We start from the raw sequence: 25,070 nt of genomic DNA, 5'->3' as shown, positions 1-25,070 counted from the left end.
ACAAGAGACCAGCCTTGAGCAGCCAGAGCTATTTGTAACCGAGGACAAGCACTTGTTCCCCAGACAGGACACAACTGTTGGCCAGAGCCAATCTGACGCAGAGCTGGGGCACATGGACAAGAGGGCAGTGCCGGAGGGAGCCCAGGTTCCCCACAGCGATGGGACCCGGTGCTCCCTCCCAGGGCTTATAAATAAACAGGCATGTGGGAAACGCACATTCTTTCTCCAAGAAATATAATTTATGTTTACAGCCAGGTTTTTTTTTCTTCCTAAAGAAAGCACTACCACATGGGGCCACTGCCCCTGACAGTGTCCCTGAGTGTCCCTGACCCTGGCCCCCTCCTCCCATTATTGCTTGGATGGGAAAGATCCGGCCCTGGGAATTGCAGAGCGATACCCCACTCCTCACCCCGAGGCTGTCCCTGGTGACGGAGCAGAGCCACACAGTGCTTGTCCCTTGCCCCACACCGTGCCAGCTACCCTGTCTGTGCCCATTTAAGGGAATGGAGAGTACAGGCAGTCGGAGAGGTTCTGGAGCAGCCTCCCAGGGCAGAGGACCTCTCTCTTCCGCGCAGGAGGCCCTAGAGGCACAGTGGCTTCTTTTCAAACTCGACAGCTGGAAGGCTCAGGCTGTGGGGAAAGGAGAGAGAGCTCTCTTCTCCCAGCAAGATTCCGGGCCCATGCCTAGAGAACAGAACAGAATCAAAGGTGGGGGTGGAGACCCTGCCCTCTAAGCGCCCCCCTTCCCCCATGCAAATTTAAGAGGGCTTGGGGAGGGAGGGATGGGCAGAAGACCCCCAGCGGAGGGGTAAGGGCAGCTCCGGTGTTAGGGCCCCCATCCCAGTTTCCAGACTTCTGTCCTGGGCCCCGGCCCCAATCCCAAGCCCCCGCCCGTGGCCCAGGCCCTTCTCCCAGGGCAGTTATGTCTCACACAGGCGTGTGGTCCACCCCAGAGGTAGCGGCTCCTGCACCAGAAAGGGTAGGGTCTAGGAGATCCAAACTCCAGGAGGAGGGGGGTTGGAGCGGCAGCCTGGGCATCCAGACTCAGCCAGCAGCGAGCGGTGACCCTGGTTCCAGGAGGAAGCCAGCATCTCTACTGTGCGGTCAGTGACTCTGATGTCAGAGACCCGACAGAGCCATAGGGAACTTGACTGAGTCCGGACTTCTCGGTCCGAGGACTGCCCAGAGATCAGCCAGGCGGCAGTCTCCTTACCAAACAGGAATACTTGAAGATGGCCCCCAGGCGTGCCCGTCCCCTACAGATTGCCCAAAGCGGTCCCTCCGCTGCCCCAAGGTAGGGGACCACCGTTCCCACAGTCCTTCCCGGAGCCCCTCCTCCCAGAACGGCCGAAGTCCATCACCCAGAGCGCAGGCTCAGGTGCCCAGTCCTGGGGCGGCTTCCAGGGCGGGGAGGCTGCCCCCGGGGGGCCCCAGAGCCCGGGAGCTCCCGCCCCCTATGAGTAGGTCTTCTTCCTCCTCATCCTCAAAAGCCCGAGCTGGGCGCCGGGGCGGCGGCCGGGGCGTGGGCTCGTCACGCTCGGCCATGCGCTCGACCGCGCCCTCGCCCACGAGGAAGACGGTGTCGGCGACGCGCGGGGGCCCAGTGACCGGGTTGTGGTCGTAGGAGAAGACGCGCAGGGCGCGCAGCGGGTGCAGGTCGGGGAAGCCGCCCAGGCGGTTGCGGTCCAGGTCGAGGATGTGCAGGCGGCCCATGCGCAGCAGCGCGGGCGGGAACTCCTCGAAGCGGTTGCCGTAGAGCCAGAGGCCGCGCAGGCCCGTCATGCGCGGCAGCTCGGCGGGCAGCGCGCGCAGCCGGTTGTCGCCCATCTGCAGCGACTGCAGCGCCACCAGGCGCAGCAGCGGCCGCGGGAAGCGCCGCAGGAAGTTGCCCTCGATCCAGAGGCAGCGCAGGCTCTGCAGCTGCGCGAAGTCGGCGGGCAGCGCCAGCAGCCGGTTGCCGCCCAGGTAGAGGCGCGTGAGGCGCGGCAGGCGACACAGGCCGTCGGGCAAGCGCTCGAGTTTGTTGAAGTCGAGCGCCAGGATGCGCAGCTCGCGCAGCTCCTCGATCTCCTCGGGCAGCTCGCGCAGCCCCGTGCCGCTCACGTACAGCTTCTGCAGGCGGCTCAGCGCGCACACGGCGCCGGGCAGCCGCCGCAGCCGCCTCCCGCTCAGCTCCAGCTGCTGTTCGCCGCTGCGCAGCTGCTCCTCCGCGTCCGACGGCAGCTCGTCCGGCGTGGACTCGGCGATGCCCATGGTCACGGGCCCCGGCCGGGGCCGCCTCCGCCGCCACCGCCGCCGCCGCCGCCGCCTCCTCCCGGCATCGCCCCCTCCCCGGCCGCTCCCGGGCCTCCCCGACGGGGCCGAGGCCGCGCGGGCTCCGGGGGGGCCCCCCGCCCCGGCCTGCCTCTGCGCCGGGAGGGGGGGCCGGGCCGGGCCGGGAGGAGGCGCCCGCTCGGGGCCCCCGCCGCCGCGCGCCGCGCCCCGCCGCCCGCCCTCGGGCCTCCCCCGCTCCCTCCGCCGGAGGCCGACTGGCTCGCGTTCGCGCTTCCTCGCGGCTCCACGACCCGTCGCCCTGGCAACCCCCGACGCGTGTGCGGCTGCCAATGAGGCGGCGAGGGGGCGGGGCCGGGCGGGGCCAAGGTGCAGCCTAAGTGGGGTCCGGGCGCCCGGGCCCGCCCCCCGCGCCGGCCCTGGAGACCCGCCCGGAATCCGACGCAGGCCAAGGGAACCCGAGGTCCGCGCAGCGAAAGCCTGGCGCTGTGCTAACACAGACCCGACGTCCGACGCTGTCTACACCTTCGGCCCGGCGAGCCTTTGGGCGTGCGGTGATGTGGAACCCAGAGCGGCAAGTAAGAAGGAACCGAGGACCTAGGAAACCCGGCCCGCGACCAGGACTCTGGCCAAGTGGCTCTCGGGGAGGGACTGAGGGGCCCGGTCATGCCGGCTTGCTCCCATTCTGCCCGCTGGGGTCACTTTAGGATAGTAACTCGCAACAGTGTCACTTTCTGGCCCTTTTCGGGGTGGGTCACAGCTGAGGATTTGTGGGGACTTGGCTCCGCCCCCATTCCCCGCCCTCGTTGCCCAACAGGTTCCTTGTTCGCGTACTCGTGTACTCACTCCAGTCTCCTGCCGCATCCCTCCAGCTGTGTTCAAGGTCTGTGCGTGGCTGCGGTGGGCAGAGGACTGGGACACGTGAGCCCCTCCGAGCGCCACCAAGGATGACCACTCCTTCTGTAACTCTCTTGCGCATGCTCCCACCAACAGCGGTGTGCCCCTGCCTTCTTCCCTCCGGTTCAGATCTTGGCAGAAACACCGGCTCCCATTTACTGCGAGCCTGCCATGTGCCCTGCGCTGTACTGAGGGCATTGTACTGAATCCTTGCAACACGTCTGAGGTGGTAGGTACCCTCAATACCCCAGTTGCAAAGGAGAGAAACTGAGGCTCTGAGAATTTGACTTGAGCTGGGGGACTTGCCCAAGGTCACCCCGCTCCTGAGTGGCTGGGATTTGTGCTCTTAATCATGTATCACACCAATAAATAGAAAAGAATGACGGGGCGCCTGAGTGGCTCAGTCGGTTGAGTGTCTGACTTCCGCTCAGGTCATGATTTCACGGTCTGTGAGTTCGAACCCTGCCTTGGGCTCTGTGCTCACAGCTTTGAGCCTGGAGCCTGCATCAAATTCTGTGCCTCCCTTTCTCTCTGCCCCTCCCCTGCTCACGCTCCGTCTCTCTCTCACAAATAAATAAACATGAAAAAAAAAAAAACCCAGAAACAATGATGATCCCCACCTCTGGCAATGAGTTTTCTCACAAGGGAGCCTCTAACTCTTCCCTTGAACCTGGCTGGTGGGACTATGTAAGTGACTATGTCCAGGCAGCAACCTCTCCTTCGACCCACCGGGGTTCCCATCCCCACTGCAAGCAGTGGGGGAGGCCAGCCCAGGGCCAGAGAGCAGTGGCCAAGGCAAGGCAAGGATAAGAACCACTTGTAAACTGCAGTGTAGGCTTCCCCGGTGGCAGACAAGTGCACAGGTGCCTGGCACATAGTAAGCATTCAATGAAAACTTTTAACTTTTTAAAAACGTTTATTTATTTATTTTTGAGAGAGAGCGAGAGAGGGAGACAGAGAGTCCCAAGCAGGCTCCGTGCTTTCAGCACAGAGCCCGACACAGGGCTTGAACTCATGAACCGTGAGATCATGACCTGAGCCGAAATCAAGCATCAGACGCTTAACCGACTGAGCCACCCAGTTGCCCCAAACTTTTTAACATTTTTTTTTTTTAGTGGAGACAAAATTTACGGAGAGTGAAATGCATTGATGGTGAGTGTCCAGTTTGATGAGTTTTGACAAATGTAAACACCCATGTAATATTCCCATCACTCCGAGTTTCCCTGTGCCTCTCTCAGTCAATCCCCCCCGCCGAGAGACCACCATGAGTCCGACCTTTATCACCAACTCTCTCTCTTCTCCTTTGGGAGAACTCTGTGGAAGAGGTGATACCTCAGAGGCTAGAAAGCTGAGGAAAAAGAACCCAGCCAAGATGCAGGGGAAGAGGCTGAGTACCTCCCCCCCTCCCCCGCCCCCCAAGCAGTCCCCCTCCCCCAACCCAGGAACATTCGATGTGGAGGAGGAAGCCCAGCCAGCCCCCACCCCTCCGCACAAGGCTCAGAGCTGGCACTCCAGCACCAGGCAGCCCTCGTGGGCTGTGCCGGCATGGGCAGGAGTCACAGGAGCTCCCGCACCCCAGCCCCAGCCTGGCAGAGCTTCCTGGGGTCAAGGGCACAGGGGACCAGCCCTCTTTTTGCTCCGAGTCTTTTTCTTGCTCTGAGTAGATCATGTACCTTCACCTCCCACCGGGCCCTTCTCAGTGGGTAAAGGTAAAATGTGCTGGCGTTCCAGGCCCACGCAGGCTGGCAGCGGGGCAATCATGTTGATGAATCACGCTGGCACTGCAGGCGCCCAGTCCTTGTCGAGAGCGTCACTAATGAATTAGCTTCACCCCCAGCACGGGGCCTCTCAGCCTGTCCCTGCTCCCCAGGAAGGCAGGAAACTGAGACCTGGGAAGGGGGAGCAGGGAGGGCAGGAGAGAGGGCTCAGACCCTGGCTGTCCCCTCTGCATGCGCGTGCGCGCGCGCGCACACACACACACACACACACACACGGCCTCTCTATGCCTAATCACAAGCTATAACTGCCCTGCCCACCTCCAAATCTGTGGGGTTTTTTAAAATAAATTTTTGAAACGCAGAAAAAGTACAAAGCTCTCTGTGATAAACACGCCTGTGCCCAGTATCCAGCATTGACAATTGTTCACATTTTGTCACACTTGGTATACATCTATTTTCTTTCATATAAAGAGAAGAAAAGCAGTATATGTAACCCAGAAGTCTCCCTCCCGTGCTCCCACCCACGGGCACCCCTTCCCCACCAGGCTGACCTTGCCAAGGCCCCCTCTTTGGGGCCAGAACCCCTGTGGCTGCTGAGACTAGAATAAGATCACGGAGTGTAGGTATCGTGGGTTCTTAGAAAGCAAGGATTTGAGCCTATTGAATTCAAACCATGAAACAGTGGAGCAGGGACGGTGCTTAGCTCTGTTAAATGTCTGCAGGAAGTTAGTGATCCTTACCCTAGAAAAATGTGTGGAGGCAGGAACTCACCATTGATGTACACAATTCCCACGGGCTCATGGTCTCCTGGGCTCTGGTCCAACTCCGTCATTTGGAGAAAAAGGAAATTGACGACGTCCTTCATGCCAGGCTCACTCCTCTGGTCTGCAGCCCTCCCCAACTTGAGTCCTTGCCTCCACTCAGGTATTCATTCAACAAACATGAAGCCCCTATGTGTATGTCTAGGCACTGGGGATGTCTGTGAATGTGAACATTATAGACAAAAACCCCTGACTTTGGGGGCACCTGGGTGGCTCAGTCAGTTAACATGTCCAACTTCGACTCAAGTCATGATCTCACAGTTGGTGGGTTCGAGCCCCACATCGGGCTGTGAGCTGACAGACCCTCTGTCTCCCTCCCCTGCTCGCTCCCTCTCTCTCTGAAAAATAAACATTTTTTTAAAAATTAAAAAAAAAAACCAACACAACCCTGACGTCGTAGAACTTATATCCCTGTAAGTGGAGATAGTCAACAAGCTGCATTCAGGCCACGGTCAGGCCGTGGAGGAGATAAAGCCAGAAAGAGACGGAAGGAGGATCGAGGGCCCCATTTTAAGTAGAGTGGCCAGGGAGACCTCATTGACCGGATGGTCTTGGAGAAAAGATGGGAAGGAGAGGAAGTAGACCATGCAGACAGATGTCAAGGGGAAATGCATCCTGGGCAGAGGGCGTGGCTGTGCCAAGACCCTGGGGCAGGAGTGCGCTGGGGCATTCTGGAGCAGCAGGGAGCCCCGGGAGGGGGAGCAAGGGGGAACGTGGTTACAGATGAGTCCAGAGACAGCTAGTGAGGAGGGGGCGGACCTCACTGGGTCCGTGGCCTTTGTGAAGGCTTTGACTCTGAATGGGAGGTCACTGGGGGGTTTCTTTGAGCAGAGAAGTGCCCTCGTCAATCTGACACATATTTTAACAGGATCCCTTTGGCTGCAGCTGCAAGGAAGGTGTGGGGAGGGGGGGAGGGAAGGAGTTTGTGCAACTGATGCACCTCTCACCTGGGTTCTCTTCCACAAGAGAATGATGGTTATCGCTTACTGGCACCTGTAGGCTGTCTCATTGATCTTTCACTGCAATTTTGCCAGGCAAGCACCCCTTCTTTGACCGCTGAGGAATTGCATTCAGCGAAGTAACTTGATCAAGGTTATGCAGCCGGGAAGGGGCAAAGCCAGTCCATCCTATTGCAAAGTCTGGACGTCTCCTGCTGTGTCTCATGGTCTCCCTCGGTTGGGGGAAATTAGAGAAACCACCCAGCGTTGCCCAAATGACTGCTCCCATCCTCCAAACAGCAAAACGGCTGCCGGGACTGCCCTACTTGGAGACTTTGATCCATGGCCCCAGGGTTCCGTGTGTTTGAGCAGCTAGGGGCACCCTGGAAGCCACAGGACAAACCTAGGAACCTCAACCAAGTTCAAGAGGGCAGAGCAAAGAAGTCCTCAAGTGCAGGGGTGGTGATCTGGGCTCAGGATTTGCCTATTAGCAAATTCCAGGTAGTCTCTGACCCATTATTAGACCAGAGCCCTTCACTGGGTAGCCAAACACATGAGGCTAACTCAGCCTGCTCCCCAGACCTTCTAGAAACTAGAGGCTAGACATGATCTGAGGATCACATTCCCCTGGAACTTGAGCTCTGAGAGTGAGCTGCCTGGTCAGTTGAAAGGTGAGAGTTCTCTCCTTTCCCTTCTAGGGACACCAGAGCTGGAGCAAAAGAGGCCAAGAGAGTGAAGGCCACACCTCCATGCCATGGATGGGAACCTGACCGTCCTAAGAGGTTCTGGGCATGACAGCTTCTTCTCCAGGAAGAGACCACAGTGGTCATGGCTAGCAGCTGCCCTTGCATTAATACATTCCTATGGGGCGCCTGGATGACTCAGTCAGTTAAGCTTCCAACTTCGGCTCAAGTCATGATCTCACAGTTTGTGAGTTCGAGCCCCGCATCGGGCCCTGTGCTAACAAGTGTGGAGCCTGCTGGGGATTCTCTCTCTTCCTCTCTCTCTCTCTCTCTCTCTGCCTCTCCACCCCCTCAAAAAAATAAATAAATAAACATTTTTAAAAATGCATTTCTGGATCCGTGATCAAGGGCAAGCTGGGTCTTCTGCTCTAAGACTATAGATGCCAGTCTCGACCATGACCGCCAAATACTTGCCCGGCCTGGCCCCCTTCCCTGTGGCAGAGGCTGCTGAGGGTCACGACTTCTGTTTTCCTCCTCTTCTCGCTGTGCGGCTAGCCCGCTACTTCTCCCAGGCCGATGGGGTGGGGCCCTGGATGGAGCACCGGGCCCGTGGAAATGGGCAGAAGTGATACATGCCACATCCAGACACAACCCTCTATTCTTTGGGTTTCTGCAGTATTAAAGGTGGAAAGACCCGGATCCCCAACCCGCCACTTGGAGATGAGTGACCCGTGTTAAACTGTGAGGCAAATGAGAAATACGGTTTCTTTAAGTTTATTTACTTAGAGAGAGAAAGAGACGGGGCATACACACGAGTAGGGGAGAGGCAAGAGAGAGGGAGACAGAGAATCCCAAGCAGGCTCAGCGCTGTCAGCACCGACTCCAACACGGGGCTCGAACCCACGAACCGTGAGATCATGACCTGAGCCGCAATCCGGAGTCAGACGCTTAGCCAACTGAGCCAGCCGGGCGCCCTGAGAAACGCATTTTTAATATGTGTAGCCATTTGGACTTAGGGGCTCTTTGTTACAGAATCAGCCCGAACTGACTTGCATACTCCCTCTCAGTGTCCCACACACACCAGCTTCTTTCCACCCCAGGATCTCTACACATGCTGGCTTCTCTTCTTCCTTCTCTATTTGGCTCACGTTCCTCATCTTTAAGGTTTCAGCTCCAACTTTCCTTGCTCGGAGAGTACTTCCAGGACCCTCCAGAGCCCGTCAAGCCTCCATCCTGTAGATTCTTGAGCTCCTACGTGTCTCCTTCAAAGTACTTGTCCCGATTGTAATTAAATAATCAGCTGCGGGTTACTTGATTGGAAAGTGTTTCCCCTGTTACCAGATACAAACTCTGTGAGGACAGGGACCTTATCCACTGATACGCCACACACTCAGCCCGGTGCCTGCGGCATTGTGCCTGCACGGCCAGCACGTGTGAGGCCCTTTCTTCCGCCTGAGCCACTCACCACCTCTGAACCTCGATGTTCACATCTGGAGGAGGAAGCCCAGGGCTAGGGCGAGGTGAGCAAGGCACAAAATTGAAGGGGATGACAAAAATGACCTCAGTAATCAACATAAATAATAGTTCAATGCGATGGTTCTTGGTCCGAAATTAATGCAGAGAATCTACAATGAACAAAACCTTACGGTTTCAAATGAAGATAGGATCAGTATCATTGCTGTGATGAACCCCATTGGAGCCTTTGGCAAGAGGAAAAATCCATAGGTCTTGTCCTGTCTTAAAGTGTTGGTATTTTGTTCACTGTGATTTTTTTTGCATTCACTTTTATTTTTTCAGCGACTGCACTACACTATTATTTATCTGGATTGCAGAGGTTTTTTTTTTTTTTGGTTTTTTTTTTTTGACACTTTTCTAAATTCTGTGCCTGGGAGGACGTCTCCCTCACCTCACCCTACTCCCGGCCTTGGAATGGGCGCAGTCACCCCCTCTTGAAGAATTATCATGAAGCATCGGTGAGTAATATGAGACCTGGGGTTCGTCATTCTGAGATATTAACCAATGCTCCCCTGTAGACAATTTGCACACACCCATTCCCATCTGTCAGATACTAAATTGGCTTCCTATATTCCCTGCTCTCGCGGGCTCTCGGAGGGAAACTCAGAACAAAGAATCAAATCCTTGCCTTTGAGTTGCAAAAGACGCTTTGAAACCCGAGTTCAGACTATAGCCTTGCGGGAGCTGGGTTTTGAGACAGAAATCTTTTGTGTAGGTCCAAAAGCTTGGCTTTGAACTTGGAGAGCGGGGAGTTGATGCCAGAAGCCCTGGAGTGGGCCAGCATGTGTCATCACAGGGGCCAAGATCCCACCCAAAAAGAGAGAAGGGCTCAACCAGTATGTGGGAGAGAAGGGGCAGAGTTGCACCCCTACAGATGGATGGGTACATCGCGCAAAAGTGCTCAGGCTTCACTTGCTCTGGGCTAAGGCAGAGGGTGGCATGAAAACCATTCCAGGAACACTTAGGGGACACCAGGGCAGAGGGAATCCACAATTTCCTTACCAAGTGTGGCCTAAGAATGTATCAGGCTTCCCACAAGTGCCCCTGTCTGGATGGAGAAGGCTCAGGAGAGTCAAAATTCAGGTGAGCTAGCCCCTCCGCTGAACCCTCTACCCTTGAACTGCTGTCTCATGAGAGAGAGCATCTAGAAGTTTCTGCACCTCTGAGATAGACTTGGCGTGCTGACAGCAGCTGATAGACCTCGAGGGGCTGCATGTGCGGCCCCGCTGGAGGCTGGTTCACAGAACCCTGGCAACCAGAGCTCAGAAGGTCCCAGCTGCTTCGGGGCAGGTGCGGGGGGGACACGTGTGGATTGACCAAAACCCACAAAGATCACAGTGGAGGGTCCACATCTCCGGGAGAGTCCACGTAGGTGGCTGCCTGCCCCCCAAGAGCAAGCTCCACACGCTGCTAAAGAGGACAGGAAAGGGAGGAGGGGCAGATTGGATTTGAGTCCCGAATGGACAGAGTTTAAATTCAGAGGGGTTGAGGAAGCTGGCCTGGAGGCCACCGATGGACGTCTTCGCTAAGTTCAGTTACAGACACACCCCGGTGCGTTTCCGAGCTCCTGACTAGGTGTCTGTGAGGTCCACACCCGCCGTGCAGATGGCGCCACGTACAGTGGCACCCCGGCCCAGGGGGCGCCTTTGCATCAGCGACCTCGCAGGTTGGTAGACCAGTAGGGAAGTTGAGGGAGGGGATCTGTCTGTTCCCCATGTCTCCCAGAGTGTCCTTGAAGGCAAGCAGCATCCCTGCGCAGTGCCTAAGGCATTGCACAAACGCTCGCTTCCTTCTCGTTGGTAACCCGGATGTGAAGGATATTTGAAATCCCCCGACCCCTCAGCATTCTTTTTCTTCGGACGATCCCAACCGACTCAGGAAACAGAACCCGTTTCCTCCTGTGGAAGGTGAAAATGCCGGAAACGAACTCACTGTCCCAGCTTCCTCGGCAAGCTGGGTGCAGGCATGGGACCTCGGAGCCACCCAGCAGAAACGCGCCCACCCTTGATCTGGAATCGGAAATCTGAGCTGCGGAGCAGAATCCCTTCTGAGGCTGGGCGGGGGCATCGGCAATGGGGGAGGCAGGCTGTCACCGGGCGCCCGGGCTCCGGGGACGATTTTGACCCCCGTTCTTGGCTGGGTAGCGTCCACGCTTTGTTCTCCAGTCTACCTAAAGATTCCGGGAGCTCGGAAATCCTTGTAGTAAGCTCGTCTTCTGCTTCCATTAGCTGAAGTCGGTTTCTGTTACTTGCAGTGTGGAGCACTAAGGGGACCACATGGTCACAGTGGAGGGTCCGCTGTCCCACACTCCAGGGTTTTCACTGCGGTACCCAGGAGTGCCCACACTGCCAGATGCCTTGGATACACTCGGGAGTCCGTTTGCCCGTGTTCTTTAAAGCCTCCTGCCCCTGGTGCCAGAGCCCTCCAGGACAACGTGTTTCTGCGGCAAGGGTCTTGCCACAGGGACCACCCCTTGTCACTGGGGCCACAGTAGGCATGCTGGGGCCCAGAGTCCCATAAAGTCTTGCCTGGACACAGCTCCTTCGGCATCACCCAGTGTCTCTCTGAGGATAAGTGGGCTAGGCCGATGTCCTTCTGACCTGTCCCTTTAACCTGGGGACCTCTGAGGACATACGCACACTAACACACACTCCTACTCACACATTCCCCCTTCAGCCAAAGAAAACCAAGTCCCACGCCTTGCTGGCTGCCAAGGAGATGCCCGGTTCTCCTAGGAAGCTTCCAGGCCCCGACTTCAGCCCACTTAAGGGCCCCAGGTCAGCGATACCATGGGGAAGGCCTTGTGTTCAGAGCGCAGAGACCCGAGTGTGTGCTCACCAAGCTGCGTGGTTTGGGAGGCTGTCTCGTCTGTCTGGCCCAGGTTAACTGTTATGACAAAGGTCTTTCCAGGAGTGAAGCTTTACGATTCCAAGAACGTTCTTGGCAGAGCAGCCTCGTGAGAAGCAAGGAGTGTCCAAAGGCCCGAAAGACCGGCAGGCTCTCCTCTGACCTTGAACGGAGGCTCCCAGGTGGGGGAAGGGGGGGTGGGATCCTGGGTCCCGCTCCTCCTCTGCCCTTGTGTATTTGACGGTTGGGAAAATTTCCTCGAGAATGGGTGGCCCTCCAGATGGTCCGAGAGGAAAGTGGGGATCGGATTCTGAGTTTCGGGCCCTCCATCTGTCTGGGTTTAGCAAACCCACGGTCCTTCCCACGCAGGCTTCCTCCTAACCCCCTCCCCCACCCCCCCGGGGGCCTCCAGTTCCCACAGACAGGTGCCTTTTCCCAGCTGGCCAGCTGTCAAGCTTGTGAGCTGGTGGCTCTTCCTGTCACCACGTGACCCGGCCAGATGGTACCTGTCAACATCAGCTGCCACAGTGCCATGACGGGCAGCGGCCTCACACACGTCCCCGTGCGTCAGGAGTGGGGCCCGATGGCGTGACACCCAGCGTTCCTCCCAATCCTGCCGTCCCATCAGGCCTCGGGCCTCCACACCCCCACACCGCAGCTGTCAGCACAGCACCCACCTGCACCCCCAAACTACCCCCCCGAGGGAGGCCCCTCCGTGTTCTTGCTGAGAAAATGAAGGCCCACGGAATATTCCCAGCACCCAGCAGGCTGTGGGGGCTTAATAAAGTTAATCATCATCATTGTACACCTCAGAACGGCTTCTAGAATATCCGCGGGGAGGGGAAGGAAGCTTCTGGTAGCAGCTACAATCAGCACCCACTAAGAGTGACTCACCTCAACACCCAAGCCCTGGTTTCCAGGTGAGGGAAGAGGCAGGCCGCTTGCCAGAGAGCCTGGCAGGAGTTGGCCTTGGGGACACGACAGGAGCGGCCTAGGCCTCCTGGCTGTGCAGGTGGATTACGCACCCAAGAGGGGGCTGCTCCCGGACAAGGGTCCTGAGGGCGCCTGTCCCGGGCCAAGCGGGACGAGACGACGGCCAGACCCCGTGAGTGTCCCAAGTCCCCACTCCTATGTGGGCCTCTGGTTCCTCTGCTCCAGCATCAAGCCAGCTACTGTTCGCCAGCCAAGCACTCGATACCTGTCATTTGTTTAGCCTACGACGACGTGGGTAATGCTATTAACTGCAGCTGAGAATGGTCAAGTGGCCTCCCCGGCGGGTGGCAGGCTGTGGAGAGCTGGGTACGAACCCAGACCGTCTCCAGAGCTCATGTCAGGACAGCTTTGCTCCGCTGCCTGCCTGGGCCCGGGGAGAAGAAAAGGCTCTGGGCTGAGGCCGGCTGCGGCCGGGCCAAAGACTCACGTCTCGGAGGGGCAAGGGGACTGGGCCTCCCCAAACAAAGCCACGTTATCCGCGCCCGCACTCACCTGACAGCACGGAGCAGGTGTGCTGTGGCAAAGGCCAGCACTTCAGTGGGGTTTCAGTAACCTGAGTGGCCACGGCGGGGAAAGTATCTACCCCTCCTCCCCTGGGGACACAGAGAGGTTTGCACCGACCCGATCCTGGTCTTGGGGCCAGTGGCGGGGGGGCAGGGGGGCGTCAAGATTAGAATGTGAGGCCCTCAGGACAGGACAGGGGAGTTTGGTTGGGGTTGGTCAGAGGGTGGGCACGGTTGAGGGGAGGGCAAGGGGGCACATACAAAGAGAAGAGGCGGCCCGGAGCCTTAAAACTCAGAGGTCCTGCGAGGTCACAGCTGTGGCATCCGTGCAAGGGGTGGGGGGTAGGCACAGCAGGGTCTCAGCTGCTGGCCTGTACATACACAGGAAGCCTGGATGACTGACATCCTGGGACTAGGGCAAGTGACACCCAGAAGCTCAAATCTGGTGCTCTGCTGACAGGCAGTGTTCATTCACTCGGTTGTTCATTCATTCATTCATTCATTCTCTAATACTTCCTGAACACCTGCAAATGTGTCAGGCACTGTCCTGGGCTTTGGAGTCCCCACTGTGAACAAGACAGACGTCCTCTGTGGCTTTGTTGAGCCCCATCATTGAGGAGGAGGTCAAAGAAGGGCTCCCTAGCCTTGAGCTGGCCCCTGCACTGTGTCCTTGCCCACGGCCTTGCCCCTTACAGCGCCCACAACTGGCCGTGCTGCCCGTTTAATTCACGGTCCGGCTCACACACCCTCCCCCACGGGGCCTGCTCTGAGAAACCTAGCGGGGTGGGCAGAGGCCAGGAAGGCGTGTGTGATTCCGAGGCGACTCACACCCCCACCAGGCTGCTGCCAGTCCGGGCTCCCCCTCCCACACTTACCAGCAGGCCCCCACCCACAGATCTTGCTGCTGCGCGACCCGTGGCCGATGGCGCCGCCTCTGTGTCTGTCTCCTCATCTAGAAGATGGGGACATCCGTGCCCTGTACCGGGCAGGACTTCCGGAAACATCTAGGCTAGGCGTTGGGTCCTCTTGCACCCGCTTTCTGCCACCGCATGCCCTGGGTCACCCCGCCCTCACGCAGCCTCTTGGGCTGGGGTCCAGGATCCAAACGGAGAGGTCAGGATGGGGCTCCTGGAGAGAAGCCACAGGGGGCGAAGGCAGGAGCTAAGGGGAGCAGAGGGGCGCTGCTCAGCCCCCTCTCTGGGGTGGAGTCCTTAGCTCCCAGCTCAGGAAACAGCGTGGGGTGGCCCCAGCTCACATGGCCTGGAAACTGGGTGCCGGACAATGGGAGGGGGAGGCCATGGAGAGAGCGCGTCATCAGTCTCCAATGTCCCCGACACCATATCCCTTACTGAGTCAGACAGAGGAGGGGTGAGCAGGAAACCTGAGCTGTAAAAGGACACTGGAGGGGAAGAAAGAAATGGAGATGTGAAGCGGGGTGTGTGTGTGTGTGTGTGTGTGTGTGTGAGACCGTGGGCTGGAGGGGCTGGTTGATCTCTTTCCCACCCCTGACCTCACCGTGGCCAGGCCACAACGGACACCCAGCCCAGTTGGCCAACCCCTGATTTGGTAACTTGCCCCCAGTACCGGAGGCCATGGACCCGCAGGACGCACCCACAGTCTGGGCGGCTGTCACTGGGTCCTGAGTCTGGCTGGGTTTGTAGCTGAGAGACTCTGTGTCCCCAGTCCCCTCCTCCAGTGCTGGAGCCAGCTGGAGCCACCCACATCCCACATGGAGCCCCAGCCAGGCCGAGTGAGGACAGCCCCCCGGGGCCTGCCACTCAAGACTACTGGTACACCCAGGCCTGGGGGGGCCAGCAGTGCGGCTCACAGATACCCACTGAGGGGTGGGGGAGGGGGCAGCTGCTAGACCACTGAGTCTGCCCCTCTGCACGCAGGCCAGCCTGAAAGGTGCAGGGGACAGCCAAGCCTGGGGCTGCTGCTGCCTCTCTACCCTGGGGACCTCAAGCCACTCGTGCACTCTTTCTGGGGCCAGAGTTCCCTTAATATAAGGAGGAGATGGCGCTGGTGGGGCCACAGCATACAGTTGTACAGTTGTGCACTGTGCAAATGCACCTGGCGGAGGGGACAGGCACTGAGAGGCAGCCCAGATTCTGCCTTGCCGGCCCCGGTGTTAGGCTACAGCTTCTGGAGGAAGGAAGGCGTTTACTTCCCAAGAGAAGTTCCCTCTTGAGGAGCGGTGGGCGGAGCGGGGGGTGGGGGACACTCGTTTTAATTCTCACAAAAGGGCTGCCCCGAGGCACCAGGTTTTTCAACCAGCCTCCACTCCTTCCTGTGTCACTGTCCAGGTGTCCATCCAGTTTCAGACCTCTCTCCATCCGTCTCTGGGGAGAGATCTCTATGACTGCCTTCCCCTCGGTCCTCCCTTCTCTTTTAAACCATCCAGTGTGGGACTCAGAAGGACCCTGGAAGTCCTGCTCAGATTCCCCTGTCCCATTTTATAAACATATTCTTCCTAGACCCGTCTCTGTCCCCCCTCTGCCTCCCCCTACTCTGTCCCACCTGCTCCCTCCTGGGGCTTCCTCCCCCCCCACCCCCACCCAACACTGACTGAGCCCTCAGCACAGGCTGTAGGAGACCCCTTGACCGAAGAGGAAACTGTGTCTGGGTCCATAGCATCACAGTGAGTCCAACACGACCTCCCTGACTCCAGAGTTGGCCCTGCCGCCCAGCACGCCCCCCTCCCCGCCGCCGCCCCGGCCACCCAACTGCAACACTCTGGCCGCCCCCTCCCCAATCCTTCCCCAGCTCCCCTGGCAGGGACTAGACGTGCTGACCCGCTTCAAGGCTCTTTATTTCATTAGGAAAGTAGCCAGGGGAGTCCCAGCAGGGGAAGGGATGGGAATCCGCTCCTGTCCAGCTGGGTTGGCAAACCTGTGGGGAGCGGAGATGCCCCCTGAGGGGCTGCAGGGTGGCTCTGGGCACTCCTCCACCCTGAGAGGTCCCCAGTCTCCCACCCCCCCCCCCACTCTGGGACAGGGTCTCCATCAGGGCTTGCTTGTCCCAGGGCAGGGGAAGTGGGGCCGGCCCCGCAGGGGAGCCCCTTACCCAGACTCAGGCTCAGCTGGATGTGGCAAAGTGGCTGCTGGGAGGCACAGCTCGGTAGAAGGGGTCCTCCGCGATCAGGGTTCTGCAGGGGAGGGGGGAGCGGGGCCGGGTGGGACCTTCTGCTCTGCCTGCCCCTCCCCTGGGGCAGCCTTCAGCCCGGTTGGCCAAGCCACAAACGCTCTTTTGCCCGCCAACTCTGGGCCACTGTCTTACAAATGTAATTTGGGGGAAACTGACCTGAGCCAAAAGGAGTCAGAGTGAGGCTGAACCACAGTCCATTCAGCTTTGTCCCCACCCCCCACGCAGCCAGGCAGGGAGCAGGTGCTGGCCTCCGGGATGGGGATGGGAACAGGGAGGGTGGAGGGCAGCCCCCACAGAGGGAGGGGTCGCTGGGGAGAAGGGGATAGCAGGAAAAGCAGTGAACAAACCTGAGAGAGGAAAGGGGCCTCTCAGACACAGACGGATGGAGGGAGGGAGTGAGGGAGGGCAGAAGCTGGGGAAAGGCCTGGATTCGGCAAAGGGCAAAGGGGGGAGAGAGGGCCAGCTACCTTCCCACGTGGGGGTGCAGGCGCCGTAGGCTCTCCGTGGGGGTGGGGGTGGCCTCCATGCGGGTGACCGGCTGGTTGAGGGCGTAGCCTCCAGGCTTCTGGGGCTGGATGCCACCTCGGGTCCAGCCTTCTCGGTCCAGACCCTTAGGGATGTTCTCAAAGTACCTGCAGCACAGGGAGGGGGTTCTTGGCTATAAGTCGGCCTCTGCCCACCTCTGCGGCCTCTCTGCCCTTCCGGGACGGGAATCTTGAATCCAGCAGGGCAGACTGCCTCCGATCCCTCCAGCTTCTTTACCTTTGCCCACGCTGTGCCCTCTGCCGGGCTCTCCCTGAGCCCCTGCTCGCATGGGGGACGCTGGCTCTGCCGTGAGCTGGATGGCCCTCCTTTGTGCAGCCCCCCATGCCGAGCCAGCACTTGGGAACGTAAAGGACCCTTTAAGTGCACCTCCCTCCCCGGCCTGTGAACACCTCAGGGGTGGGGAGTGGAGACCCCCTCCTTCGTTTCTCTCCAGGGGATCCACTTGGTTTCCGTTTTGCTACTATTCACTGAGAACTGGGCCAGGCTCTGAAAGTGCCCGGAGTATGATGTGGGCCCCGCCCTGGGGCTTACAAAGTAGGGGTGCAGACAGGTAAGTGGGAAAATCAGTGGTTACCACCCCTGGGGAAGGGCAGCGTGCCTGACAACGGGCAGGAGCTCAGGAAAGCCGAGGGGGGGGGGCGGTGGGAGAAGGACCCCACAGAGCTGGCTGGGGCAGAGGTTCTGCCAGAGCAGCCACAGGACGAGGGCATTTGCAGGGACACTGTTGTCCCCCAAAACCCAGAGTGAGTCTCAGCCCCTCCCCCTCGCCCTCCGTGGGACCTGGAACAGATCACGGCTCTGCCGTGTGGCTCCGGCGTCACTTCCCCCCTCTGAGCTTCAAAGTCCACATCCCAAAGAGGGGAGTTAGCCCGAGGATGGGAGGCATCTTGGGAGACCAAGGAATTGGGGGGCAGTGTGGACACAGGCGGACACACAGAGGGCAGATGTTGTGCTAGGAGGCTTTTGTCCAGAGAATTACACCTCCTTGATCCCACCCCTGTAATGCCCTCCCCATCCAGTCCTGGCCCCAGGAGCCCTTCCCAACGGCTCTAGGGCCACTTCCTCCTGGAAGCCCTCCCTGATGCTCGGCACAGAGCTTACTTTCTGGGGAGCACAGAGCCCGCCTGCCATGGACTGGATGTAGGATCTTAGCAGATGGGATATTGTCCCACCCGGGCCCCCTTGAGCCCCCTTGTTCTCCCCCCGCCCACCAGCCTGGGCATCGATGGCCTGCATTGCATCAGAGAGAAGTGCAGAGGAAGGCATCCCAGAGGCTGCTACAGCTCCCTTTGCCTGAGCAAGGAGGTACCGGGGATTCTTAGTATGGTCCCTGGGGACAGCCCTTAACTAACGACCGATGGGTGTGGAGGTATCAGCCCCCTAGCTCTCTCCCCGCTTGGCTGGGATGATCCCGGGTTGTGTGTTTGCACGTTTTCTGGAGTCTTCCCGCGGGATATCTGGCTGATACCACACTCGCTCGGGGCTGCCTTCCTCTCCCCATACCACTTTCCCACTCCCCCACGCTCCCCAGTAAGAGGCTGGCACTCAAATCCTTGGCTCCGGGGCTGCTTCTGGGGGAACCCACATTGATTCAGTGTTGGTCTACCTCACAGACTTGTGAGCTCGTGACTTGTCTCAGTGTCTGTCTACAAACCGCACGTCAGCGTCACGGCCGTCGATTTGCACGGGGAAGGGGGGCTTACCCTTGGTTGTAGGTGGTCAGGTACTGATTATCCATGTCTGGGTCATAGGGGCTCCGGATGTAGCTGGGGTTGTTAAGGCTGAACCCTGTGGGCTCCTGCACAAGAGGTATAGAGGGGACGTGTCAGGCCGGGACGGGGTGGAGATTCGGGAGTGGGGCTGGGCACCCCGGCCTCACCTTGTTTCCCACAGTCTCCCTGCCAAGCAGGGCAACGTTGGTCTGTTGCACCCGCTGGGGGGGCTGGAATTGCCCGTGGCTCACGCTGCTAGGCCGTGGGCCGGGTGGGGGCACCTGCAGAGGACAGAGCCAAAAGAAAGGTGGCCGGTGGCCAGGCCGAGGAACCAAGGATAGAGGGAGCGTAGGCAGATGTGGCCCTGGGGCCTCGCCCTTCCCCCTCCAGACAAACCAAATTCCTGGTTTGAAAGACACCCCTCGGGATGCCTGGGTGGCTCAGTCGGTTGAACGTCCGACTCTTGGTTTCGGCTCACGAGCCATGAGTTTGAGCCTTGCGTCGGGCTCTGCACTGGTAGTGCGGAGCCTGCTTGGGATTCTCTCTCTCTCTGTCTCTGCTTCTCCCCTGCTCATGCTCTCCCTCTCTCCCCCCTCTGTTCCTCTCTCTCTCTCTTTCAAAATAAACAAAAACAAAAACAAAGACACGCCTCACTTTCCAGCTTCCTAGGCCTTTACTCCTCCACCAGGACATCCAAAACATCCCGATTCTTCCCATTCTTTAGTGCCCAAATGCCACTGCGCCCAAGAGACCTCCCTGTCTCCTCCCGTAGAGTGCTCCTGCTCTGAGGGAGCACCCCACCCCCCCGCAGAAGGCCACTCACTCTGGGGTTCAGCAACCTCTCATTCACTCGGCTGTAGCCTGTTTCCCGCTCGGAGCCTCTGGCCAGCACAGGCAGGAACTCATCCCCCTGTAGCAGGAATGCAGCCACTGGCACCACGGCGTGCCTGCTCCCCCCACACCCTTCCAGGTAGTGTCCTAATGGCCCCACAGAAGGACCCCAGGCTGTGGGTCAGACAGCCCTCACCCCCACCAGCTCAGCTTACACGAATGTGGGTCATGGGGAGAAAGTCGGACCTGGTGACGTTCCGGCCAGGGTGGAGGACCTGGAAAGAGGCCCCCAGAGGAACATAAGCAGCGGCCCCTTGTCCTGCGTGCAGGGGAGGGCTCACAAGTGGGTATCATTGGGGCAACTGAGGAAAGGGAAGAGTTTGGGGAGAACAATGCTGAACGGGAATCAGCAGGCCAGGGCTCTGGTCTGAACTCTTGTCCAAACATTGGCTCTCTGCCCCTTCTCCTCTTTGGACCTCAGTCTCCTCATCCATAAAATGGGGCCGTGGGGGGGCTGGACCAAAGCGGTGGTTTTTACCCACACTCATTCATCTTGTGTTTGAACAAAGGGTTCCGCAGCTCACACTTTTATTTTTTTTAATTTTTTAAAAATTTTTTTTAACGTTTATTTATTTTTGAGACAGAGAGAGACAGAGCATGAACAGGGGAGGAGCAGAGAGAGAGGGAGACACAGAATCGGAAGCAGGCTCCAGGCTCTGGGCCATCAGCCCAGAGCCCGACACGGGGCTCGAACTCACGGACCGTGAGATCGTGACCTGAGCTGAAGTCGGACGCTTAACCGACTGAGCCACCCAGGCGCCCCAACTCACACTTTTAAAGAAGCTAGAAGTCACCCTGAGGTCCTAGTGGGCAGCAGCCTGACTTACCGGGTCCCCAGGGACGGTCTGGGAGGGTGGCTGGAAGCCAATGGGGTTCTTGGTAGACTCTTCGGTGAAGCCAGTCTCCTCCTTGGAGCCAATTGATATCTTCTGCAAGAGATCTGCAAAAGACATCCCCCCTGTGCTGTCCCCAGCCCCACCTGGCCCTGCCCACATGGCCTCCAGAGGCTCAGTGTCCCAGCCAGCGGGCACAGAGCTGGCTCCAAGGGTCTGGAGGCCCAAGCTACAGGATCGTGGGCATCTGGAAGACTTCAGAGTCCAAGATAGACAGCGAGAGGGGAGAGGAGAAGAGGAGAAGGAAGGGCAGGGCTGATGAGCCAGGAGGCGTCTATGGTCAGGTTCAACAGCCCTCCTAAGCGAGTGAGGTGTCCTTGGGGGATTGGCACTAAGGCACGTCTCCCCCTAGCTGCCTGTGTGTCCTTTTTTCTCCCGCTGGTGCCTTCTTTGTCCTGTGCCAGCTCATCCGGGTCCCCTGGCGTCTCTCCTAGGGCTCAGGTGTAGGGTAATATAGTGGGAGAGAGGCGTGAGCTCAGACGTGTGCCTACCTGGCTGGTTTGAAGTCTCCTTGAGATACTTGGAATTGTACTCAGAAGTCATGAAGCGCGGGCCCTGGAACACAGAAGGTGAGCCGGGGGGGGACGTAAGAGAGAACAGGGCCCACGAGGCGGCTGGTGGCAGTGGTGGCTCTTCAGTTATCTGTGCTCTGAGTAGACCTGTGTGGCCTGTTCTGAGCAGGGAGGGCCAGCACAGCGCTCCTGACCCAAATCTGTCTCTGATGGGGCACCCGAGCCCCATAAATTCCACCATGAGAACACGGTTCCCCTGTGGCAGTGCCAACTGTGACATCTCACACTGGACTCCCAGGAATGAACAGGGGGCCCAGAGCCCTGGGACCCAGACTAGGAGGGGGCCCAAAGCAAGGAGAGAGGCTGAGGGAAGAAAAATGGGTGCTTACTTCACAATTAACCGCCCAAGGCTGAACAGGTCTGCATGGGAGAGGGGAGGGAAGGGGCCCCTGGGGTCAAGTCCCAAGACACGAGTAAGGAAGCCTGGGAGGACCGCTCTGATGCAGTCTGGGAAATAACAAATGACCTTGGCTCTCCCCACTGTTTCTAGGTATGCTGAGTCCACCTTTATTTAGCTGGCTTTCAGGGTGAGTCAGAGCAGGTACATGTCTCCGGGAGGGGAAGGGGGTGGGTCTGGCCCCTCTGCCCAGGGCACAGCCCTTACTGGGGGCTGCCCACTCACATGCCGGGAGTTCTCCCACTCCAGCGAGCCCTTGCCCTGCTGCTGGTGGAGCAGGGGCATGTCCCTGGGTTCCAGCCCTATGATGGCTTGCGGCCCATAGTCCTGGGTGTCGAAATGGACCTTCCTGACCTGGGAAGGAGAAGCGGCCAGTCACTCTCCAGGTGAGGCGATGGCAGTCACTTCTCAACTCTGATTCTGCCCTTGACCCCTATGGAGTATCTGTAGCCCGAGGGGCCCCTTTATAATGAAGTTGGGTCACGTCCCTCCTTTGCTCAGAGCCCTGCAATCTTCCCACTGCACTGGGAGTAGAATCCCATGGCCTGACAGCCACCTGCGAGGACCTCGGCTCCTCACTTGGCTGCAGCCATCTGCCTCCCTGCTGTTCTTTGTCACATCGCACACTCGCACCGCAGGGCCTTTGCACGTGCTGTCTGCGCTGCCTGGAACTCTCTATCTCTCACAGCGCTGCATTTAGAGGCACACTAACCTCCCTTGACTCTTTGACTCACGTCCCCATAGCAAGCTCTTTTCCGACCCTCCTGCTTTGCCGTTGCAACCCCTTCACTTCTGCTGCACCCCCTGCCTTTTTCCCCCCCAGCACTTGCGCCTTCATATATAGAAGAGACGTTCAGAACAATCTGGTTGAATGAATGAAGGTGGTAAAGGTGATTCGACTCCCAGCCCCCATGTGGCTCCCCTGTGCCCAGTCATCTCAGCCTTGACCAGCCCTTGGTGGTGCAGTTCGCCCTGCCGGAGGGATCCTCACCCTTTCTTCCCTTCGGCTCTTCCTCTACCCCAGCCTTGGGCTCCCCCTCTCCCCCCCACCGGGGGTTGCCCCTAGCCCAGCACTGACCTCTTTAGTGGGGGTCGCCTCGCTGGGCTTCTCCCAAGAATAGCCAGAGCTGGTCTGGTGTATGTTCCAGGGCAGCGGGTATGTGCCATCAGGCACCTCCAGGGGGCGGTAACTCTGACTGGTCACTGACTGGAAATTGGGGCGGACTTGTTCCCTGAGGGTGGGGCAGGAGCGGGAGCGATTACCACCAGGGCCACGTGGAGGCTGCTGTGCTTATCTCTAGAAGCTTCCCACTCCCCTCGAACCTCCCGCAGGAGTCCACCTGCCTTTGGGCCCCAGGCCGGGCGCTGCGCCCCGAGTGCCCCAGGGTCCCAGACCTAGGCCGGGCAAGGGTCAGGGCGTCTGCGCACGGAGCTTACAGTGGGTCTGATGAGCTTCGATGGCCCTGAGAGCTAAGGCTCAGCGGAGCAGGGGGTGAGAAGGGATTGTACGGACCGTGCCCCATGGCCGGGTTGTCCAGGGCATCGAGATTGGCCTGGTATGAGACCACAGGACGGTAATTTGATTTGTAGCCTATGCCTTCGTGACTGCCCATGCGGGGCCTGAACTCCTCCTGACCTGTCAGAGGGGGAGCGAGAAGACAGGACCAAGGGTCAGCGGAGTGGAAAAGCAGTGAGCAGGGCCTCCCAGCAACCCCCCCCCTCCACACACACACACACACACACACACACACACACACAGGGGCCCAGGCCCCTTGGGATGGAGAAGGCATAGAGCCAGGGGCTGGAACAAGTGTGACAGGAGCCATGAAAGCTTGGCCCTTCGAGACCATGGCAGCAGGAAATAGAAACGACGAGGTGGGGACAAGGTCAGTGTGGCAGAATCACAGGATGGAATGGGGGGGGAGGGGGACGGGGACAGCAGGGCAAAGCCAGCCCAACAGTACAGGTGTGGACACAGTCCTTGGGAGGCTCACGGTCCTTGGGAGGTTCCTTGGGGGACCTCGGCATGCTGGAGTCGCTCCGAGTGGTGACAGGCTGGACAGGCTGCTCCTCTCCCAGTGGGAGGGCCTCCTCCCATCCTGCCTCGGGTCCGGGAAGGGGGGGTGGGGGGGCTCCTGCCCAAAGGGGTCCTCACCATAGGCTGTGCAGTAGGTGGTGGCGTAGAATTTCAGGGGATCCGTGCAGCCTCCTGAACTCATCTTTACGTAAGGGGACACAACCCCCAAGGGGAGTTTCCCCATCATGATGCTGTGGGGCAGGGCCCCGAGGGGGGGGCACCTAGGAAGGACACACAAGGAGCCCCATCAGGTCAGCAGCCCAAAGGCCCCGAGCCTGGCTCAGGCCCGGACTGCGGAGACCATGGAGGTGAAGCTCGAACCCCACCCAGCCAGTGCCTTCCCCTTCGGCCTGTCCCTCTCCACCGACACCCGCACCCCAAAGAAAAGAGTCCTCGTTGTCAACCCTTCACTCGTATGCACTCGTTTCGCCTTCCCCACACCTTGTTGTCATCTCCCCAGGGTATAGCCGGGAAACCGAGCTTCCAGAAGATGAAGAATTCGCTCATAATAGGTGGCCGACTGCCAGCTCCTGATCTCAGTCCCCTCATGGCCTCCTCTGCGGACTGAATGGACAGACACCCTCCCACCTGGGGATTCCTGGCCCCCCGGGCTCCAGAGCTCACTCCCAGCCCCGGGCTCGTCTCTCCTCCAGCTCCTGGGCCTTGCTGGAGGAAGTTGGCTCAGCCCTCCTGGGGCCCAACCACAGCTGGCCCCACCCTCACCTGCCCTCTGCTGTGGCTCTGAGGTCTGGTGAGAGAGGCTTCGGGAGGCAGGAGCTGCTCCAGAGAAGCCCAGGCCCTCTGGGAGGTGGCCAGGCCAGGAGAAACAGTGTGTTGCCTAGCAACCGGTGCCTAGCAACAGCGTCCCCACGCCTCGGAAGCCCTTCTAGAGCCCCGGGCCCACTGAGAGGCTGACCTGGCCAGGATGGGGGGGGGGGGGGCGCTGCCCAGGCAAGGTCCTGCCTCCTTTGGTCCCCACCCCCCACCCCCGGCTTCCCTGGGCAGAGCTGGGCAGAGTTGCTGTCTGAGTGACAAGAAATTAAAGATAATCTCAAACAACCACTCACGCTTATTGGGTATGCACTCCTCGGCAGATGCTTTACATCCTTTATCTCCAGTGCTCTGAGTGGCTCTTCAAGGTAGCTATTATTATCCCTCTTTTCACGTGGGGAATATGAGGCCAAGACAGCAGTGCCTGGACTGGCCAGAGATCTCGGGAACCCAAGAATTGAGACTCGAACGTGGGCGGGTCCAGATCCCACCCGTAAGCCTCTCGGTGAATTACTTGAGCCAGATCGGTGCCAAGCTCTTTTACACACGTCACCTCAGACAATCCCCCCCAAACCACCCTGTGAACTGGGCACCACGATCACAGGGCCAATAGGCCACAGCCCCTGAGAGTGGAGCTCAAACCGGACGTGTCACCTTTAGTGAGGTGCCCATCCTCTTAATGTATTCAGCTCCCGGAAGACAGTTGATGCTCAATTTTTCAAAGCTGCTATTCTCAGCCTATTTTTAAAGGTTTATTTTTTGAGAGACACAGAGAAAGAGAGAGAATGAGCGGAGGAGAGGGAGGGAGACACAGAATCCAAAGCGGGCTCCAGGCTCTGAGCCATCAGCACAGAGCCCAACGCGGGGCTCGAAATCAC

The 25,070-nt window shown here is 58.9% G+C and overlaps 2 protein-coding genes across 5 annotated transcripts; both read right to left on the bottom strand.

The window, feature by feature from the left end:
• Nucleotides 1-217: 217 nt before the first annotated feature.
• On the bottom strand, nucleotides 218-2,342 carry LRRC10B (leucine rich repeat containing 10B). 2 transcript variants are annotated; one of them, XM_042958158.1, is made up of 2 exons: nucleotides 932-2,342; nucleotides 218-684 (listed from the first exon to the last, which is right to left on the bottom strand). In XM_042958158.1, the coding sequence occupies exon 1, from the start codon at nucleotides 2,251-2,253 to the stop codon at nucleotides 1,375-1,377; it is 879 nt and encodes a 292-aa protein (XP_042814092.1). In that variant the 5' UTR covers nucleotides 2,254-2,342; the 3' UTR covers nucleotides 218-684; nucleotides 932-1,374. The 2 variants fall into 2 exon arrangements, with proteins under 2 accessions (XP_042814092.1, XP_042814093.1); XM_042958159.1 differs by having other exon boundaries at nucleotides 1,214-2,342.
• A 13,638-nt stretch (nucleotides 2,343-15,980) lies between these two features.
• On the bottom strand, nucleotides 15,981-24,251 carry PPP1R32 (protein phosphatase 1 regulatory subunit 32). Of its 3 annotated transcripts, none has more exons than XM_042958126.1 (14): nucleotides 24,145-24,251; nucleotides 23,500-23,642; nucleotides 22,782-22,980; nucleotides 22,423-22,576; nucleotides 21,570-21,698; nucleotides 20,867-20,930; nucleotides 20,310-20,422; nucleotides 19,638-19,697; nucleotides 19,415-19,501; nucleotides 18,759-18,872; nucleotides 18,583-18,677; nucleotides 16,801-16,965; nucleotides 16,253-16,334; nucleotides 15,981-16,108 (listed from the first exon to the last, which is right to left on the bottom strand). In XM_042958126.1, the coding sequence occupies exons 2-13, from the start codon at nucleotides 23,606-23,608 to the stop codon at nucleotides 16,265-16,267; spliced, it is 1,359 nt and encodes a 452-aa protein (XP_042814060.1). In that variant the 5' UTR covers nucleotides 23,609-23,642; nucleotides 24,145-24,251; the 3' UTR covers nucleotides 15,981-16,108; nucleotides 16,253-16,264. The 3 variants fall into 3 exon arrangements, with proteins under 3 accessions (XP_042814060.1, XP_042814059.1, XP_042814061.1); XM_042958125.1 differs by having other exon boundaries at nucleotides 15,981-16,078; XM_042958127.1 differs by lacking the exon at nucleotides 19,415-19,501 and having other exon boundaries at nucleotides 15,981-16,078.
• Nucleotides 24,252-25,070: the final 819 nt, after the last annotated feature.

Source organism: Panthera tigris, chromosome D1, assembly GCF_018350195.1.
Source record: "Panthera tigris isolate Pti1 chromosome D1, P.tigris_Pti1_mat1.1, whole genome shotgun sequence".
NCBI lineage: Eukaryota > Metazoa > Chordata > Mammalia > Carnivora > Felidae > Panthera > Panthera tigris.
Note: the sequence above shows the minus strand (reverse complement) of the source record. Positions and strands in the feature narration are given on the sequence as shown.

What these genes read in the sequence shown, in the direction of transcription:
- LRRC10B (XM_042958158.1), bottom strand. Translation starts at nt 2,253, where the DNA reads ATGGGCATCGCCGAGTCCACGCCGGACGAGCTGCCGTCGGACGCGGAG.
- PPP1R32 (XM_042958126.1), bottom strand. Translation starts at nt 23,608, where the DNA reads ATGATGGGGAAACTCCCCTTGGGGGTTGTGTCCCCTTACGTAAAGATG. An exon ending in AGACCGTCCCTGGGGACCCG is followed by an intron (nt 19,698 to 20,309) that starts GTAAGTCAGGCT and finishes GCCTCTTTCCAG; the next exon opens with GTCCTCCACCCTGGCCGGAA. An exon ending in CTGACCACCTACAACCAAGG is followed by an intron (nt 16,966 to 18,582) that starts GTAAGCCCCCCT and finishes CCTGTGCTGCAG; the next exon opens with GTACTTTGAGAACATCCCTA.